We start from the raw sequence: 20,679 nt of genomic DNA, 5'->3' as shown, positions 1-20,679 counted from the left end.
TTCTTCTGACAAGGTTATATATGATTAACTTCTATGTTCATATAGTAATGTATAAAAACTATAAGATGTATAATTGTGGGGTATTTGTTGTGTACTTTTTTATTTTTTCAAATGTTTTAAAGTGCAATTGTTTATTATACTAATGTCATTTTAATTCTTATTAAACTATAACGCAGTCAAAATTATATAATCAATGTATGTATTCTGTGTTTCCTTTTGCTAACCGTGTTCAGGCTGTTTTATAAACAGAGCTTTTTACAATACTACAAGTGTCTTGCCTATGCATCTCTGCCAACGATAAAATGGAAGAACCAGATGTGATGAATCAACATAGCCAGTGCAACTTCTGCTTTACTTTTTAATTCAAGATGTTGGAATTCAAAGTGGACAGGTCATCAGAGAGTGTGAGATAAATAGTTTCTACTATAGTTCTTTTAAAAGACCATAATCAGAAAGGTGCTCTCCATTAGTGTACTTTTGTCATTTCAAATATTGATTTGCATTAGTAAAACCACTGGTAATTCTTTTCAAGGTGTTAAAGACAACCAAAACCAATTTACATAACCCTTTATTAATAGTTCTCTGTAAAGACACTGTAGAGAGCTTTCATTCAAATCTCTTTAAAAATTATTTTACAACAGTTGATTTGAGCAATGCACACTTCATCTTGGAACTCATACTGTACCTGTCATTGAAATTTAATAAATATACACATATAAGTATATTCTCCACTTCAGAATACAAGAATTAACTTCTCCTGATTTCAACGGAGTTTAAGTATATGCTTGGCTGATTTGAAGCCAGGCAGGGCCTAGGCTAACAAAAGATGAACTACTCAGTCTATACAAACTATAGTAAATGGGTCACTACTACCAGGTGCATGCAAAGAAATCAAGATAAAAGTTAGATTCAAAAAAGAACTTGGGTTACCTTGCCATGGCATAGAAACCTCATCAGACAAGATAAACACCAGTCTGATCCATGGAAGAGCCAGGCACCGGATAGGAAGGAACCTCAGGACACAGGCTAGGCTGGACTCAGAGAGAGGAGTACATTCCTCCCTCAGGGAGACAGGGAGATAAGCATGTTATTCCAGGCTGCAGAGCATGGCACCTTACCACAGTTTCTTCCAATCCTGCAAGTGTTTGAAGCCCAACTACTGACTTTCATTTTCTTATTACACAGATCAAAGCACAACATTCAAATCCAAACCATCTGAAACATGTTCTTTCATGAATCGGAGCTGGGAAATGAAGGAGGGACAGTGAAACTTCTGTCTGGATGCTGAGCAGCCATCCTCCTTCAATCAGTACAGCAAGTCAACAAACAATGTTACCTACTCTGGACACTGCCTGGTGCAAAATGCTACCTGAGAAGTCTGCAAAGAGCACCTCTTGCCTACAGTAGAATAGGCAGAGAAGTAGAGAGCACTTGTGAGTTCTTAATTTACAAATGTAAACAATAAAAAGGAAGCAGCCTAACATCTTAGCTGTTCTTTTTTTCCTCTTATATACAAATTTAGGCAATAAACATAATCATTTCTACAGCCAACAACAAGCTTTGTTCCCCATACTACAGGGGAAGAGAAAACCTCTCCTGGAAGCTTATCTACTCCTTCTGCTGTTCCACTCTTGGCATTCAGGATCCACACTTTGCCATCTGTAGATACTGCTGCCAAAAGAATTCTGTTCTTTAAGTCATCACTTTGGAAAATGAATGGTGTTCCATATACACTTGAAGTGGCTTCAAATTTCCACAGTAAATCACCCTCCATATTACAACAGTAGATAAAGCAATCATGGGAGCCAAAAAATATTTCTTGCTTAGTTAAACTTGAGATGCATGGAGATGAAAACACCGGTCCGTTAGTGGAAAACTGCCAAACCTACAGAAAGAATATGACCACCCGTTATCAAAGGTTGTTCACGTTATCAGTTTGACAGCAACTGTAATTTTTTAATAGACTAGATGTTGACAGGAGAGCATTTTATTTCAAGAGCATACTAGATTTCAGTGAGGGGTGGTAAATACTTGCCAAATTACAAGTTATGCTTTATGCACAGAGGTAGTAATAACAGACTCAGAAAATAGACATGCAAGAGTTACTACCTTCCGTGAGGCCTGCCTAAAGATGGGCAACCTGGGAAAAGAATATTCTTGGTCTGTTGTACCACAATCAGTAATCAACTTTGAGAATTCTTTTAAAATGTCATTCTTGGCCAAAAAGGGAAATATTCCATTTGTAATATATATTTCCTCTGCTCATGTTAATGATGTGCAGATCTCTCCTCAAGAGAGTATGGCTTCTACTAGGTTATGGGCTAACACATATTTTATAATCAGAAAAGGCTTAGGAATTGCAATGTATACTGCATCTCAGGGAAACTAACAGAAACAGTGTCAGTTGTTTTAATACCAGATACAAACCACATTCATCTCTGAGGAAGTAAAATTATTCTATTTTAATTCAACATGAAGGCTGACACATATTTTGCGAGAACTATGATTGGCATTATCTCTGCTGTTAACCATTAAACCTCAGAAAATAGTATTAATGAAGCATCTTATTCAGGGTTCTTGTGATGAACATAAGAAAACCCAACACCACCACTTTTACCTTTTCTCCAGAATGAGTGTAACAATATAAGTTTCCATCCACACACCCGACAAAAACATACTTCTCATTGCAGTGAGGGGAGGAGAAGAGTGGTTTTCCCAGGAACATTTTCCAAATCTTATTCCCTGTCACCTGTAAATGGCAGCATGGAATATCTGATAATTAACACAACTGTAAAAAGCTACACAAAACAACCCTTCCTTCACAGCTTGACCCAGCCCTTAAGAATTGTGAAAAAAACCCCAAAAACCCAAAACACACACACAAAAAAAAGCCCAATAAAACCCAAAGAAGCAAAGAAAAGTAAGCTTCTCCATTACAGAAAGCATACCAGAAGCAAAACTACTCTTCAAATCATATTCCAACAAAATATTTAGTGTTTTCCCTGGGATATTCAATACCCCTGTTCCATCCTTCTCTTCCTCACCCATAGGCAAAATAATAATGGTAACAGTGTAGCAGTAGTAGTTGTTTTTATAAATGTCAGATTCATTTTTTATTCCATTCACTGCTCCTCAGTATGTGATAAAGACCAATGAAGATGAGGAGAGGACATACTGAAAGCAAGTCATATTGATCATGTCATAAACTATAAATACTGTAGGAAATGCTGCAACCACAATCCATGATTGTCATAATAAGGTCCTAACATAGCCTGCACAGTCCTATTTTTATAAATAATATTTGGAGTTACAGCTGGGTTTCTCAACTGCCTGTTTACTCAGGATTATGGAAAAAAACTCCCAAACTGTTTTTTCTTAACCACAGCCCACTAGAGCTGCAAAACCATACACTGGTCTTCTAACACTATGTTGGACATTACTGAAGAAAGTCGTAGTGGATGGATGTAAAGATGGTTAGGACTGATGCTGTGGGTTGTGTGAGCAGAAAAACATGAACAGCTGCTCCAAGTGACTGTTCCTTTTATCAGACAGGACCAGCTGTAATCCAACAATGCCTCAGACAACCATGAAATTGCTCCACATCTATCAAGAATGCCATTTCCCCAGTGCAGAGAACAGAACAGCAGTTCAAGATTAAGAGGGACAGATCTTCAAATGAACACAGGGAGGAAAACAGTAAGAGGAACGAAGGGGCTTCTTTCTCTGTTCTGTTCTGATTTCAGTTAACTTCTGGGTATTTTTTTTTTTTTTTAATCTTACTGTAAAATGGAGGGAGGGTGGAAAAAAAAAAGCTACACACATGCTCTCACTCACTAGTTTAACTGAAAAGGTAGTATATGGGCATGAGAAGACTGATTCCAACTTTGGCCTACAGTCAGCATATAAATTCAAGCAAGTCACTTCAGTTCTCTTTATCACCAGATAGCTTTCTGAAATACAGGAATTATTATGGTAACCTTGTGCATAATAAGGCCCTCAAGTAAAAAATATCTTATGGTAACACATGATCGTCTAGTTCCTTTCATCACAAAAGTGATCTTAGCTTCAGAAATGCATTTTTGGTTTCATTTAAATTTGAGATTGGGATCAAAGACAAGTAAGGAAAACTACGTACTGGGTTTACAGCCAATAACAGTCCTCCCAGAGTAGCAACATAAAGATGATGTGGAAAAGAACTTAGACAAGGGGATGAAAACACAGCTCCACCTTCGCAATGTGACTTCCATATACATGCTTTGTTCTGTAAGCACAAGAAAAAAAAGGTACATAAAAATTTTACAATTGGAGTTAAAGCTCATCATGTTTACAAAGACCTTGAAATATAAAAACTTATTAAACAGTGCACGTACTCAGCAAATACTAGTTAAGAAGTGAAGATATAACCTACATGCTATTATAGCAACACATATGCTGTTGGCTACATTCTCTTCCAGTAAAAAGAAATTCAGCTAATGATGAGGCAATATCTTCCCCTCTTATTTTCCATTTCTCTTCATCTGCTCTTTTAGAATGTAGGATTCCTTCTCCACTGTTAAGGCACAGTTTTATTTCTAGCTGGGCACCCTATTCTGAAACATCCACAGAGAATTTAATAACTAAGAAACTTAAGATTTGGTTTCAGACAGGACTAGTATCACAAGAACCACAGCTGGTAACACCAGTGAAACTATTTACTACCACATAACCCTAACTTCACTTCAAGCAGGACTAACTACTTCAAAAGTGTAATTGTGGACTCCCGAGAATACTACCAGCAGAGCTTCATCTAATGTACTACAAATAGAGTCTAAGTTGGATATTTATTCTTCTGTACATAAAAGTTAGTCAGTGTTCTTACATAAATATCCAAAGCATACACGTGTTGGTCATGTGATCCTATGTAGACTAGTCCACTGGAAGGGTCTACAACTGCAGAGCTTTTCACAGTATCTTCTGTAACAAAAGTCCAGTGTATTTCTCCATCACTGCTTTGGAGCACATACACTAAGCCATCATAACAACCTGTGTGAAATAAAACATAGCAGGGAAAAAAAGCATAATGAATATTTGTATTTATAGTGTGATTTATGCTGCTAGCTGCATCACTGCTGGAAAGAAATAAGATGACTCATGAGGTACAGTTTCAAAACATGTTCCAAAGTGCCTCCTCTTCTTTTAGCTCAAAGTCTTTCCTGATAGTTCATACATTCAAAGTTGATGGTTCTGTGTGTTCTTTCCAGGTTACATTTAGAATATATTTATTTCACTGCCTTTCTATGAAATTTTACAGTAATAATATTAGAAGACATGAAGAGTTGCTGAAAATGGAGAATAAGAATGTTTTTTATTCCCTAATTTTCCTTTCTGAAAACAAAGGTGCTGAAAGAACAAAGTCTGTATGTTTTCTAATGAAAACTTAACTGTAGTTCTAGAAACTCCTTCAGTTTTAATGTAACATTCAATTTTGTTATCAGAGTAAACAGCAATCCAAATACTAGCAAAAAGATGGCAACATTAGCTTTGCATAAAAAAATTCACCACCCGGACATCTGTGCTAATCAGTGATATATACATATTAGCTAAAAACACTAAAATGACAAAACCAAAAAACTATCCAAACATATTCTTTACATTTCCAAAAAGAAGAGTTAAAGGAGAAAATTAAATGCCATGAAAAATAATCTGAGGCACCATGTACTAATTTCTACCTCTATCAATTTTTAAAGACATTTTAAGACTGTATCACCTTTTCATACTTAAAAAAGTTTAAAGGTCACACCTTAACCACTAAAAAGAAACCATACTCATTGAGTATTCCTTAATAAGGCCTTATTAATAAACTGGCATCTAATAAATCACAAGTGTATATGTTAGATAAGCTCCATCACTGGTTATCATGAAACTTAAAGTACTTCTTCCTTCCATTTCTATTTTACAATAAATTAGTTCTGAAGCAGATACAGAAGTTTCTGTATAAGTGTAGATGGAGGTAAGAAATCACATTCTCAGTCATTCATCTTGTATTTAGCAGAAAAAACAATTTAACATGAAGGCTAAAACAAAAGACGTACCAACAACAATGAAATTTCCACACTTAGATACACAGGCAGAAGATTCAATACGATCTCCAAGGTTCTTCTCCCATTTTATTTCTCCCAAATCTAGATCTATTGCCTGCATTGCATGAGAGTGAGAGCCAACATACACAGATGCAGATAATTCTTCTTTAGATGGTATTATAACCAGTGGTGATGCATCAACACATTTTCTTGTATTTGACTTCCATCTTATGCATAACGCCAATTCTGCCGTTGCTACATGACTACATTCTTCATGGATTTGCTGTACAGAGCAACAGTCAGTTTTATTTGCCTTGTTTGTAACTGTTAAAATTCTCTTCTCTATTTCATACCCTTGCACATGGCTTTTCATTATACTTGGAGTCACTAAATGCGGAAAGGATGGCTGCTGAAGCAGTTCCACTCCTACCTGTACTGTATTACTGGGTTGCGTAAAAGACTTGGTGAAATTCATAGAAAAAACACGATTTCCTCTGCTTAGTGCAATAAATGAAATTAACCCTGAAACAACCTGAAGATCTCTTTCAGATTTCAGTTTAATATATTTTCCATAGAATTCCTCTCCACTGTTCCCACTTAATTTTCTTTTCACAGCATTGTCATAATTCATTAATTGGTCTTCATCTGGAAACAGAATTTTAAGAATATGTCTATAAACTTCTTCAATGGAGTGGCTGAGAATAACTTCAAGGAGTCCAGGCACCGCTTTGCCTACTAGCATCTCAATTTCATTATAAAATTGTAGAGCCTTTAAGGAGTCTCCACCACTGTAAAGAAATACTGCATCCTTAGAAATTCCGGTGGAATCACCTAGGAGACCCAGAGCAGACTAGAGAAAAGAAGAAGGAAAGAGGTAACAGTCCATGAGTGTTACACCATGTCACACACACAAAAACTCCAGTTGGGCAAAATCTGCTTAAATACCCGTAACTCCCACTAAAAATTAGCAACTGAGGAAACTCACTGCTCTGTAAAAAATCCCACAAAACGTGTCAGTGCCAACAGAGGTAGTGATGGAACAAGAGTTAGGAGGAATGGGGAAACAGGGACATACTAGTTCTGTACTACAAACAGGTTTTGCTCAATTCCAATTCTGCAGTCTAAGGAGCTAAAGCAAATTGTGCTGTATTTTTGTTGGCCATTTTCAACCTCAGTACCATTTATCAATGACAACTTCGCAGATAAAACATTGATGCCTTTTGATAAAATTGGTTTAATGTTTTCTTTTAATAATAATACTTATATAAACTGGTATCTTTTACTGATGAATTATGTAAGTAACCTACTTATCTACCTACTTTTGAAGCTATAACCCCTTCAATTAAAGAAGGATTTTGAATTTGGTATTGTTGCTACAACAAACAGCAATTACTATGTCTCCTCTAACTGCACTCCCTGCTTGTTAAACCTGAGCGTGAAGTCCAAATCCTCTGGTTTTGGAAGCTGCCTTCTGCTGTCCATAACAGGTCTAGGGCACATCCCATCCTTTTGGATTATAATTTCTATAGCCACCAATATGGTAAGTATCAGCACAGGCCAACTGTGTTACTAATTTCACTACATTTACTTGTTCAAGTCCTAGCCACAGCAAATCCCACTGCCAGGTGAAATTTGGAAGTCTATCTAAAAAAAAAAAAAAAAGTAATACTGTTTGGCATCACATTTCATTACCTTGAAAAACAAGTCTTTAGCACAGCAATTTAGAAACAATACAGACAGTCCAAGAGACAATAAAAAAACTGTGACATCTATTTAGAAAAAGACACTTCAATTCATAATTGTCTTGAGAAATAAGAAACTCTGCAAACACAGTAGCTATTTAGTACAAATTTTCCACGTACCAGTTCCTTGCTGCCCTTAGGGATACCTTCTTTGGCATGTGAAGCAGTATTCAAAAAGCTACTGACAGGTTACATCCTTCCTATGCTAATTGCCTATATCTCATAGCCTGCAGTTTGATAGAGAAACATAAATTACTCCCTCTTGGCCACTGTAGAGCAACTATATTTAAGTATTAACTAAACAGAAAGAGCTGTACTGCTTAAATCTATAGGCAGCTAGAATGTTCTTTTTGCATTAGTCATACTTCTTAAACTGTTTAATTCCTGACACATGTATAATGATCTACTCACAAAGATAAAAAGGCAGCTCAAAATACTACCTTCCATAAATACTGCAATCTTTCCCACAATTCCTCTGCGCCACTCAGCTTACTGTCACGCCTTCTGGAGTTTAGATGGTTCTGGTAAATCTTGTTCAGTTCAGATATATCAACTTTGCCTTTGTAGAAAACAAAGTATGATTTTTTTCATTGCTCTTTTAGCATTTACACTTCCAAAACTTGCTCTACCCAAATAGTCACTCTACTCTTGTACACACTTCCTTTTCACACTCAACTGCATCTGCATTTTTTTCTTAACCACTCAGTCAACTACACTTAAAAGAATTCAATAAGGTTTCTGAAAATTTACCCTAGCCTCCCACATAATCCCACCTTCAGGACCTGATCTTTCCCCAGCTGGAGTCAGTGTTCTGCTGCAGACCGCAACAGGAATGACTGAGAAAGTAAATGTGCAGTATTAATACTATACTGATTTTACTAAATTGATCTGACTCTTGAACGAAACATTATCAAGAAAACATAATACATGGTCATCATTTCCTACCAGGAGTTAGTTATCTAATCCACATATTTAAAAAGCATGAATCAGGTACTGGATTTTGGTCAATTAAAAAAAAAAAAAAGAAAAACGTACAGAGACTAAAATAAGTGCCAAGCGTACTTAATAGTTTCATTTACCATGTGATGTTAAAGGCAGAGCTTTAATCAGAACAAGCTCATCAGGGACTGCATGAGCTGGTAGACATTTCTGGAGTTCTTTGAGTGTTTCTCTCTTTTCTAAATTATCTTTGGGTACAACAAACAGGATAAGTTTTTCCTCCTGATACCAGGTCACTGCACAAGCTTCTACCTGACAAAGATCTTCAGCAGCCTGTAAATAAAAAATATTAGTCTTGCTTTGAATGCATTTCATCAATAGAGTAAAAACCACAATTTTTAAAAGTACACATTTAAAATACATGTCTCACATTCCTGCATTAACATCCTACGAAATACTTTCTCTTGTAGCTAAAGTTTGTACTTCTTCACATAAAAACAAACTCAGAGATATGTATTATTTGCCTAAATGCCATGAATGAGATACAATCCACAAGTCTGGCATTCAGTCTTGTAGAACAATCACTATACAATTATTGCAGTTCAACACTCAGTATTTTTCAGATGTCTATACAGTTGTCAATTCTGCCGGAAGAAATCATACAATAAAACAGATTTCCAAGAACTCAGAAACAAACTCCTCCCTAAATTATGTGACTAGATTTTTGATAATACAACCTCCCCATTTCTTTAAGACTCCTAAAAGTCATCTGAAGATGAGTAAATACCCATTTCTGATGATAACTCTGATGATTTCTGATGTGTTCCTTATCCCTGTTTTTATACTGGAATACTCTAGTCACTAGATGTTACACTACCTGCTGCAAACATTCAATATTAAAACGTTTGCCGTGACGTTTAATCTGGTTGTCTTTCCGACCCAAGAAGAACAACTTGGCATTCTGCACTCTTACAAAATCCCCTGTTTCTCTCATTGTGCCCAGGGGTACAGTTATCTCATCATCAAGAAAGCAGATTCGTTCTTCACCACCTACACAAGAAAAGACCGTGGTCACATATATTAAGTGTCTAACTGTAAATAAAAGAGAATTTTATCAAATTCTCCTAAACTCTAACAAGCATTATAATAAGTACTAAAAGATTATTATCAATGTCTAAACTTCTGCAGTATACAAACCGGGCTATGCAGTTAATTCAGTTAATACACAGAAATTACTTCAACTGAGAATGTCAAAATGCAATCAGGAAAAAAAAATCAATATAATGAAAGCACAGTCTGCAGATAAAATTATGGTAATATCCTGTTCATCATTCCAACCTATAATAGCATCAGAGTGTTCCCAGCCCAATGGGAACTCAAAATGCTACATTAATCTGTATATCAGAGGCAGACACCAAGTAAAATAATATATTATTAAAATTCAATCAATTAAGAAGTCTCTTAGAAGAATAAGAAATATAAAATAACCTATAAATATTTGTCCCTCGCCTTCTAGAACTGCAGAACCGTCGGAATCTCTGACCTCAACTTTTGTTCCAAGAAGCGGTGATCCCAATGGTATAGGGCAATCAGTTCTAAATGCATTAAAGACAGAAATAGTAAAAATCTTTCTTTCTGACACCAACCAACTGTTCCAGAAATGAGGTAGCATTCAGTCTTTTAAAGGAATAGTATTAGAGCAAAAGTATACGCTTGGGGCTTCTTTCTACAAATGTTTCTTGTTTAAAAACATCTCAAGTTGTTCAAAATAAAAAAATCTCATCAGTGTGCATGGGTTTAATTTTCATATACCAAAAAACATAGAATGATGGTAAATAAGGCTTCAATGGATGCTGAAGTATCTCGAGAGCACCCTGAGAGTTTCAGCGAGTTTTTAAGTCCCCCAGTTTTAAACTTCTATCAAGTCAAAACAATTTAAACACTTGTAACTGCTTTCTAATTCATTCTTTCCCTGTCCTACCTAGTTTGAGCTTTTATTCTATTTTACTACTGATGTTGCGGCAACAAGTACAGTTGACTCTTTCAGAAAAGACTGAAATAAAAGAAACTGTAATTTCCGTGCCATGTATCTGTTAGAGACTTCTATGGAGCTGTAGACCAACTCCTTCCTTCATTCTCTAGCCTCTTCAAACACTTGCAGAACTTCATTTATTGAATATAGACACTATTTCTGAGTGGGAATAGAGAATAATATATTTTCTTCAGTAAAGCAAAATTTAAAAAGCAAAGTAACTTTAGCTTTGGTAATATATAGAGTTAGGCATGGGTTCCAGTTCAATTTCTATCATAAAATCTCATATTTTAACCAAACAGTTCTTGTTCAACTCCTGTTATTTAGGCTGTTGAAACTTCTCCTTTTCTATGATCAGTCAAATAATTCTTTACCTCAAGTCGACCAAAAGCAGTCAAAATTTGTAAAATGTGTTTTTACAAATGATTTATGCCAAGTGAGAATCTTCTGCTCCTTTTCCTTCCTCTGGTCAGCTTCAAAATATAATTACTTGACAAATAGGTATGAGAAAGCATCCCAGATATTAAATGTGTCTGCCCGATACCATGGGAAAGTCCCAACACAAAGGGAAAACCAAAAAATAGTAGAATTTAATACTGCCAGACAAACCCCTAAGATTCCCACATATACCACAGAACAGCAAAAATAAAAGACAAACAACACCTCATTTGGCTATTATTGTTAAAAGACTTGGGATTAGACATTTAATTTTGGAAAACTTAGCCAAAAAGTAAAACAGGGATGCAGAGCACTAAGGCACTACCTTTGTGCTGTTTTGGTCTTTTTCCATTTTCTAGTGCTCTCTAGAAACTGACAGTTTTCATAATTCAGCTACCAAAAATAAAAGCCCACTGTACTGCAACTGTCCTACCAATACTAAGAAACGAAGAAGACACAAAATGGTCTGTCCTAGTTTTGTTGTATACGGGGCTGCTTACTACAAATAAACCCTAATTCCCTCTGCAATGAGGCTTAGATGGAACAGGCTCTGAGGTGAAGGGTGGGAGACAACAATCAGAGACTATAAAAACTTCCATTATTCTAACTGCACATCAGTTAGGATGGAAGAACACATTATCTCTCTGAAAAACAGTTTCACTGAGGAGAAAGTAATGTTTGAACTCAAAGAAACCAGAATGAAAATGAGTTTAGCATGATAATTTAATAGCACTTTAGGACCATCCGCCATTTTCAGTCTTCAAGGGCTTAAGTACCAGGTTAATATATTACATAATTTGTCCAAAACATTCCATTTCATAGGACACATCTAACTCAATTCACATATATAATTATCATACCAGGGAATAATCACACACTTCAGAGAGCAAATGAAACACTGAGCTAACTGGAAGTACCTTTCATGACCTTGACACTCCTGCAACTCTCTGTATGAAACACAGTGAACAAAAAAAAGTCACTAATTGAGTGAAAATGGTAGAGTGCTAAATGATGAAAAGAAAGTACTTCTGGAAGTCCAAGTAAAATTACTTTAAGACCTTGGGTGAGCCACTTTGGACAAGTTTCTGTCATCCATACTAGTCAAATAATATCAAGGGGATTATTTGCTGAATAGTGTATTATCCAGTATTAGAAAAAACCCCAGTATCTAGTCTCCACTTAATCAATTTCTTGTGGAGTTTTCAAAACTGTAGGCAAAAGTAATCAGTAGATATATGTGTGTTTCATACTGCTACTGTACATTTGAAAATAATCTTTGAGCATTTTTGCTTAAAATAAGTAAATCTCAGAAGTACCATTCTGAACCTTACAGAGCTATGCTACAAGTATATCTTTGTTCCAAGGCTATGATGAAGAGTTACAGAGTCACACTTCTTTACTCTTACTGACAGCTGTGTTACATTTCTTCTCTTTGAACATACAAGATCTCTCTGGAAAAGCCTCATGATGAGCAACAGTACGGCTGACTGAAGTTGCTAGCAAATTGGGTAGGAGCCATTTGCCTGCGTACGTGCAAAACTGATTCAAAACTGCCATCTAAGTCAGAGACAGCACACCCTCAGCTAGGATAGTCTAGGTTGAGAATGTGGAATCACAGTCTGGAATGAGGAAGAGGTCTAGGTACAGAGACGACCAAAACACAGACCATCACAACACATTATGTGAAACTTAACAGGTCTACAAGTACACAGAATTTCAGTCTGCACTTGTTTGAGAATCACTCGTCAACAACTTTTACTTGAGGGATCTGTATTAGAGCAAGAGAGAATGGATTAGTCCATTTCTACATAAAAACCAAATGTAACTTCTACCAGCATAAACACTCAGTAGCCCTGGAAACAGGAAACTGACATTCTATTTCCAGTGATTTTCATCATTCACATGCCAAGTTATGAAAACAGTGAAATTTCCTACCTGAAATCAGCACTAAAAACCTCTTCAGGAATCTTATAGCAAGTGGCCCAGCTTGACACTTCAGTAATACCATACAGATTAAAAATACTTGTTTTGTTCTCCTTGTGCTTCCAACTTTTCAAGAGATTCAGTACAGGAAATGCTTCACCACCAAGGGCTAAGACACGAAGTGAAGTACTTGCAGACAACACTGTTGATTTAATAATGTCAGTTCCAAACCTTCTGAGAAGTGTTGGTGTTGCCTGAATGGTACGTATTAAAAAAAAAAAAAAAGACCTGTTATATTTTTTCCGTGTATGTGCACCTCTTCCTGCTTTATCATATCCACTGCATAGCTATATTGTGGATGTACTTAATAATCATTTATATATAGTAGATGGCATCAACCATCCAACCATCAGATACAAGTATAGATGATGCTGATGTTTCTGAGATTTTTTTTTCTTATGTGAAGCCTCTAATGAGCACTGTCAGCATGAATCTATGTTCTTCTGCAGAGTTTCTTCTTTACTTAGATGTTTTATAGGTTCCATAATGTGTCTCAGCTATTACCTAAAGTGCGTGCACATTAGTTCTTAATACATTACTTTGAAACAGGAAGCAGCAAACACAGTATTCTCTTGATGTTATTGTTTGAGTCTTTCCCCCCCTTCATTCCAGCATGTTACAGCTATAATATAACCTACGCATCTGATTAATCTGCATATAGAACATTTAAAGACCTTTCCTTACCACTAAAAACACCTAGGATGCCAGATTCTGGGTTGGTCCTGATTTGTGTAAATATAACAGTTTACAAAAGTTAGTTTTTCTGAGAGCTTTCACACCACACTCTAACATGAGCAAGGGAAAAAGAAATAAGACCAAACAAATAAAAGAAGCAGAACAGCTTCCTTAATGTAACTACTTCTATAAAACTATTGGTGATGTAGAGCCCTTTCACTGAAGGGAAAAACAGCAATTCATTTTAACAGACACACTTCACTCTCATTCTTGCCTATCTTTCCTAGTAAGAGGAAAATTAATGGAATTATTCCTTAGCAGGTTATTTTCTTCTAGTAAGATATGAAGATCATCACTCTACAACTGATCATTTTAACTTCAGTAAATTATAGCAAAGAAAAAAGGAGGAAAAATTACTCTTCCCCTCCCTCATAATCACTTTGCAGTTCTCAAGTCTGCTCAAGCAACTCAAGAGGGAAGGTAATGTCTTGCTATAATTTAAGAAACATAAAATTATTAATCAGCTAAGCTATAAGGAGACTATTTTTTGTCATTAATTCAGATGAGAAGCCCTTCCTTCACTGATTAAGATAATGATAAAAAAAAAAAAAAAATCACAAAACTGAACTTTTCTTAGGAAGACATCTCAAATACCTTCATTCCCCAAATTTCACCTTTCCTTTATTAACAGTTAACATGCTTAAAAAAATAAATCTTAAAAAGTCTTTAAAAACATACTTTAAAATATCTTGCTAATCGTAATTAATATCTCAGAATTATTTTCTAAAAGCAACTGAGCTAAACTGATTAAGGAACTGGAATATGATATGAAAATCTACACCATCAAGATTTATAGCAGTCATAATAAATAAAAAAAAGCAGAGAATAAAGTTACAAAATAATTGTAACTAGTGGATTTTTTCTGCAGTGCAATCTTCAGATAACTACTCACTAATCTTAAATTTATACCCTACTATCTCAACTACCACCATTCCTCCAAAAGAAAAGGAAATGTCAGCATTTCTACGAGTGCAAATACTTCAGAATTACAACAATGACAAAGCAAGGCTTAGGGGTTGATTTATAACAATTAATAGACTAATCAGACCAGACTAATTTCGTTCAGTCAGTTACAAGTGAGGTCTGTTTCCAGTGACTCTTCCCCCCACACCCTGATTTAAATTTCTATGCTCAACTAATAGTTTTACAAAATACCTCGTTACAGTACAAGGCAAGGAGTAGGCCTATTCAGTCATCATAGATACTCATAACTTCAAGTACATTTTCCAAAAATTAATTTTAAAACTGCTAAAATTGAGATCATTAGGAGATGATCTACTCCAAGATGTAAGGCGCACATGAAGCCTCATATAAACAGGTAGCCTGAAAACACAAGTGTTGCCGTGTAATCAATTATTCTCTTGCTCTCATTGTTGTAAAAACGACTAACATTTTATCACTTTATAAATGGCAATGGTTTAGTTGTATTTTTAGCATAGAGACTACCATTAAAACTTACAAGTTGTTTGTGAGGAAAGGCTCCAAGATCAAGCCCATTAAAAAGTGATAAAAAGGTCTGTAACAGGTTACTTCATTACCAGATTCTTTGGAACAACCTGCTTAATTAACAGAATAATATAATTAATTCTTAAGAATTAATGGTTTCTGAAGATGAATGTTGGTTTTATCTTTAGTTGTTTTCTCTCACAAAATGAGGCTCAAATCAAATGGTCATTTCCTAAAAAAGCTAGCACTCTACAGCAAAAAGGACAGCATGAGCTACGCTTTCAAGGAACAATGCTCTTGCTCCATTATCATTAGCATCTAGACTGGTGAAAAAGCAGCACACATTAGCAAAGGTGAGAAGCAAGACACTTAGGTGTTGCCTACCTGCAACACTGTCACACGGTGATGGTGAAACAGAGCAGCAGACAGCTCCACAGGGATCATTTTAATAGCATTTGGTACAACAAGAATAGAGGCTCCACTTGTCAGAGCAATGAACAGTTCAACCACTGATGGGTCAAATGTTAGAGGAGAAGCTAGGAACAGCATATCGTCCTGTGTGATCTCAAATATGGATCTAAAATAAGAAAGCTAGGAATAATAAATCTGATGCACGTTGTTTTATTTAAAAAAAATATGTGTTTAGCAAAGCTAAGGTCTTAAGGGCTGCTCTGAATATATAAGCATATGCAGGCCAGATAATTTGAGCAAGAGCTTCTGCATCAAGACTGTAACTACTGATTAAACTAATAAGGTCCTTTACGAAGCTATCCACCACATTACACAGGAGTACAGTATGCTGAAAAGCATATTTCAACTTATGAAGGAAAAGGAAAAAGAAAAGGAAAAAAGAAAAAAAGAGAAGATAAAAGAGCAGAGGAGAAGAAGAGACGAAGAGGTGGTATTTTCCATAATAATTGGGTTTTTTTAGAAAGTATTAAATGAAACAGAAAGAAACCCAGTTAGCCTAAAAAGCAATTAGGCCTCAAAAACTACAGAGCACACTAAATATAACTGTGAATGAATACTTAACTTTCTTCTAAGCCACAAGCCAGAATACAATGCAGCATATTATTTGAAGTACACCCCTCAAAAATTCATGTAAAGCACCATTTAAGTATTATAAATTATATTTAGAAAAGCTAAATTTTATATGATGCTATTCAGAAACAATAGAAACAAACACAAAGAAATCTGAAAAGGCAGGGAAGGAGGAAGAATTGAAGCCATGTTAGCAAAACCCCAAGCTACACTCCTCTGGAGTATTAAAAGGACCCCCTAAACATCAAATTTGTAAAAGCATTTAAAAGGAAAACTGGAAACCACACTTACTTAAGATGCTGAATATTTGGCACTATACATTTATGAGGCACTCTGACTATTTTGGGGATCCCTGTAGTTCCTGATGTGTGCAAGATGTACGCTAGAGAGGATTTCTGGCCAACGTCCATACATCCTCCTTCTGATGTTTTTACTTCAGTTTGATCTGGGCAAATGGTATATCCTGGCTGCCAGTTACCTACAGCTTTGAAAGGTTCATATTTACTTTTCACATCATCTACTTGTGAATTTAAATCAGCATTGCTTGAGCTCATTTGGAAGAGAGTTAAACCAATACGTTCTATTGCGGAAGAATTGTGGTAAAACCAACCAACATGGGACATCTGGAATTTCTGTAAGAGAAAATAAACAACTTAAATAGCAGAACTCAGGATGCACTGTTGTTCTACTCTATGCAATGAAATATGAAACAGCATTTCATACAAATTAGCTGTTATTTTTCATTCCTCTACTTTGGAGGACACACAGACAGTTTTAAGCTCATGTATTTTTTTTATATTAAATATGAGTGAACATAGACTTTAAATATGAGAAATAAACAATTCTCTGAGCAAATAATGAAAAGGAAAATATACTAGAGAATTCTGTAGAAGACAGAGAACTCTGCATTATAACTAGATGGTCCAATCCTGTCTATTCCCCTTGCAATGAGTGAGGGTACAAGATTTGGGAAGAGTTGGACAAAGGGAAGCCAAAGAACTAAATACAGGAGTTATTTTCAATGATTGCAAAGATTTACAGCTCTCAACCTTGACATATGGAGAAACAAGTCTGAAAAAGTCTTCCAATGTCAGTGCCCTATAAGCTTGCCTGGACACCATTGTAATAGGAAAGTAGGGAATGTTTTTTTTCTAAGAGGAGGAGAAGCAGTTTGTACTTCCAAATTTAAAGATTTTCTTCTCCAAATGAGAAAGACAACCTCTCAACATGAAGAAACAAAACAACTCCACCCAAGCTTATTAAAAACTAATACAATTGAAATAACTACACATTTCTAAATTGTCCTTTAATGCTTCCTGTAGAAGCCTGAACACTTACGTTTATTTTGTCATTCTCAACAAGAATATATTGAAGATTGCTTTTCTTCATGAAATAAGTGGATAACACTGGTGGTGCATCTGGATCAATAGGAGAATAGGCAGCTGGAACTTGAAGGATTCTAGACAAAAATGTTTTAAATGTATTGAGACAAAAATGAAGAAAATCCTCTTAAATTTTACTAATGTTTCTTTTATACTGCAATTAGTTCCCAGAGCCAGAAAATGTAGTCGTAGCATGACTTTTAAAGATTTTGTTAAAGTAAAAGCAAACAATAATCAGTATTGCCTTTTGGTATTGTACAGCAAGGAGAAAGATTAAAGCTAGATGAAAACATTCAAAATTCTTCCTGGTGAAGCAGATTAGCAAGGACAAAGGTATTGCTGACATCAACAGCACCATATTTTAAAAGGTTCTGCTATTGACTAGGAACAGAAATAGAGCCTTTCATTTATACATATACAACATGTATAAACATATTTTAACAAAACACCTAAAGTCTGCATACTGAAAACCTTCTGTTCTCACTAGTCTAAAGAATCCATCATAAGAAAATCTGAGCACGTACTGGAATTTCTTCCATAATAAACAGAGGAACACTGAGTAGCATTCTGCTCTAATATTCACTGCACCTGACGCTGTACCGCTTCCTCAGCAGTTGCTCGCTACAATCCCCCCCTCTAGTGGCTCCATTCGATAAAGACAAGCACTGGAATTTGTTAACACCACGAAAAGCCAAGACGAGGAATGGTGACTGAAAAACGAACGGTTCCCCTAAATCTTTACATTTCTTCCAAGGCTGTGTTCCCAAGTACAATTAGTTATATTTCCTCTTTGTGCAAATGATTTATCACTGCAGTAACAATGAGATCCATAACGAAGACTTGGAAACCACAGCATTCTGCATACTTGAACAGCCACTGGAATCAGTATTCACCTAAGCCTGCCCTGCATCGTACACAGGAGCAACAATAGCTGCAAGACTCAAAATGCTCCAGTAGTTGCCAGTCAAAAGAAAACTGTGTTGTTCCTCAGCTCATTGGGACATAAGATTAACCAGGTCAGAAGGGACCTCAGAATGCCTAGTCAAGGGCCAGCTGTGAGAGCAGATCATGTTGTTTCCGGCTTTATAAAGTCATGTCTTGAAAACCTCCAGGGATGCTGCCGGCACAACATTCCTGGGCAACTTGCTCCACTGCTGGACTCTGCAAAAAGTGTCTCCTAACCCATGAGAAAATTCTCAGTGCTTCTGGGTGATTTATGATTACAGGATTCGCTACTTCACTGAAATCTTTATGGTCAACTGTGACCCACCTTGTGCTGTTGTGCATTTTAGGTGCAGTGTGACAACAGGAAAATAGACAGATCATCCCCCTAAGAAGCACAACTGCTGCTGCATACATCAGCTGAAAAAACATGCTTGTGATGCTGCAATTCAGTATTACATCATAAGTGCAATGGATATAAAGGACACATATATAAAGGATACAAACACTAGAATTCATCAACAGGAGTAGGATTTTTAAAACTGCTGAATTAACATGAGTGTTGAGATCATAAACATTTCAATGTCCTAGCCATTAAATAATCAATGTCACTTTAGTGCTGCATTGCTCATTACTGTTTTATACAGTATTTGTAATGGAACGGTAGCTGTATACTCATTTACCTTAAAGCATGATATTTATTTTAATGCATTTTTTTTCTTGCTAGTAAGACAAGAACACATTAAAAACCCTGCATACTCCTTTTTCTATATATACATATTTATTCTGCTAGATCACCTCCATTTTTAAACAAGAACATCAAAGATACTAGTCATTACCTTTTTAAATTTCTATAAATATGCTTAATCATACACTGTTAAGAAAATGGATATAGTTACATACACTTTAAATTAGAACTTAAGATTCAAAAAACTTTAGCAGTGGCTTTTCAAAAGACTATAGTGCTGCCATTTCTTTTCTTAAAGAATGCAAGACTCCAATGCCTCTCAACCATATTACTACGGTATTACTGCATTTTTGTTGTTATTGAAAATACAAACAAACTGAAAATTTGCTTTTATAGAGATGACCCTTAAAAAACCAACACAGATTGCAAGCATTGAAACCATTACCCTAAGATCCAAGATGGTAAGTTTATTCCTGGATAGCAGTAAAGGCCTATTTCACATTTTCCTTGCTGATCACAGTACTTTTGAAGGAAAGCTGTTAACTCCATGGCAAGCTTAACCACCGTTGCATATGTGTAGAAAGTTGGAGGTTTGTCATTGCATTCATCAAAGCAAACTGCTTTTCTATCAGAGTACAGGCTAGATGCCCGATTCACCAGTTCCTGAAGAGTCATATCGGGTGCATGTCTTCAGTCCCCCTGAAAGATTAACGAGACTGCATTGTCATCTCCTAACTTTTAATATTTTAGTGAAACTATGTAAATACACAAAACACTACCAAGTAGAAAAAAATCTTTGGCAGAAAACATGCAGCTTCACCACACCTTATGTTCCAGAAGTGTAAAGTATCATTTACCGTGGGTGTCATCCTAGGGTCCAGGACACAGGAATTCACTAAGATTTCATTGCACAGAGGTAGCTTGTTCCTCACCACTACACCTTTATTTCTAAAGCTAGGCACAACTGAATTCGTATCTTTAGTAGCGCAACTTGATTACTAATTTTCTCTTTAATAGAATTGTGAAATATTAATCTTTTCTTTGCAAGCAGAAAACCCAACGCATCCATTGCCAAGGCTTTTAGGGTACTGCTCGTGCTGCTGCGCGCCTCTACCTTTTGTGCCCCCCTTTCCCGCCCGTCCCGAGTGACCAAGCCTCCAGGGTCAGGGTCAGGGCTCCGCAGCGGCTCCCGCACACCCCCGCCACGCTCACAGCGCCCGTTTGCACACACGGCCCGGCCCCTACGGGGCGG

General features: G+C 36.1%; 1 protein-coding gene across 1 annotated transcript; it reads right to left on the bottom strand.

The window, feature by feature from the left end:
* Positions 1-1,477: 1,477 nt before the first annotated feature.
* On the bottom strand, positions 1,478-20,102 carry AASDH (aminoadipate-semialdehyde dehydrogenase). Its single transcript, XM_010075142.1, has 14 exons — positions 19,873-20,102; positions 17,754-17,874; positions 16,707-17,047; positions 15,759-15,951; positions 13,146-13,387; positions 10,229-10,335; positions 9,618-9,790; positions 8,881-9,073; positions 8,242-8,360; positions 6,072-6,909; positions 4,859-5,022; positions 4,136-4,261; positions 2,618-2,749; positions 1,478-1,885 (listed from the first exon to the last, which is right to left on the bottom strand). Exons 1-14 carry the CDS (start codon positions 20,100-20,102, stop codon positions 1,478-1,480), a joined length of 3,387 nt encoding a protein of 1,128 aa, XP_010073444.1.
* Between the last annotated feature and the right edge of the window lie 577 nt (positions 20,103-20,679).

This window comes from Pterocles gutturalis, unplaced genomic scaffold (assembly GCF_000699245.1).
Source record: "Pterocles gutturalis isolate BGI_N339 unplaced genomic scaffold, ASM69924v1 scaffold9212, whole genome shotgun sequence".
In the NCBI taxonomy this organism is placed as follows: domain Eukaryota; kingdom Metazoa; phylum Chordata; class Aves; order Pterocliformes; family Pteroclidae; genus Pterocles; species Pterocles gutturalis.
This window is presented reverse-complemented; position numbering and strand designations above follow the sequence as displayed.

What these genes read in the sequence shown, in the direction of transcription:
- AASDH (XM_010075142.1), bottom strand. Translation starts at nt 20,102, where the DNA reads ATGACTCTTCAGGAACTGGTGAATCGGGCATCTAGCCTGTACTCTGAT. An exon ending in CCAAATATTCAGCATCTTAA is followed by an intron (nt 15,952 to 16,706) that starts GTAAGTGTGGTT and finishes TTCTTATTTTAG; the next exon opens with ATCCATATTTGAGATCACAC. An exon ending in TGTTATTGGCTGTAAACCCA is followed by an intron (nt 2,750 to 4,135) that starts GTACGTAGTTTT and finishes TGCCATTTACAG; the next exon opens with GTGACAGGGAATAAGATTTG.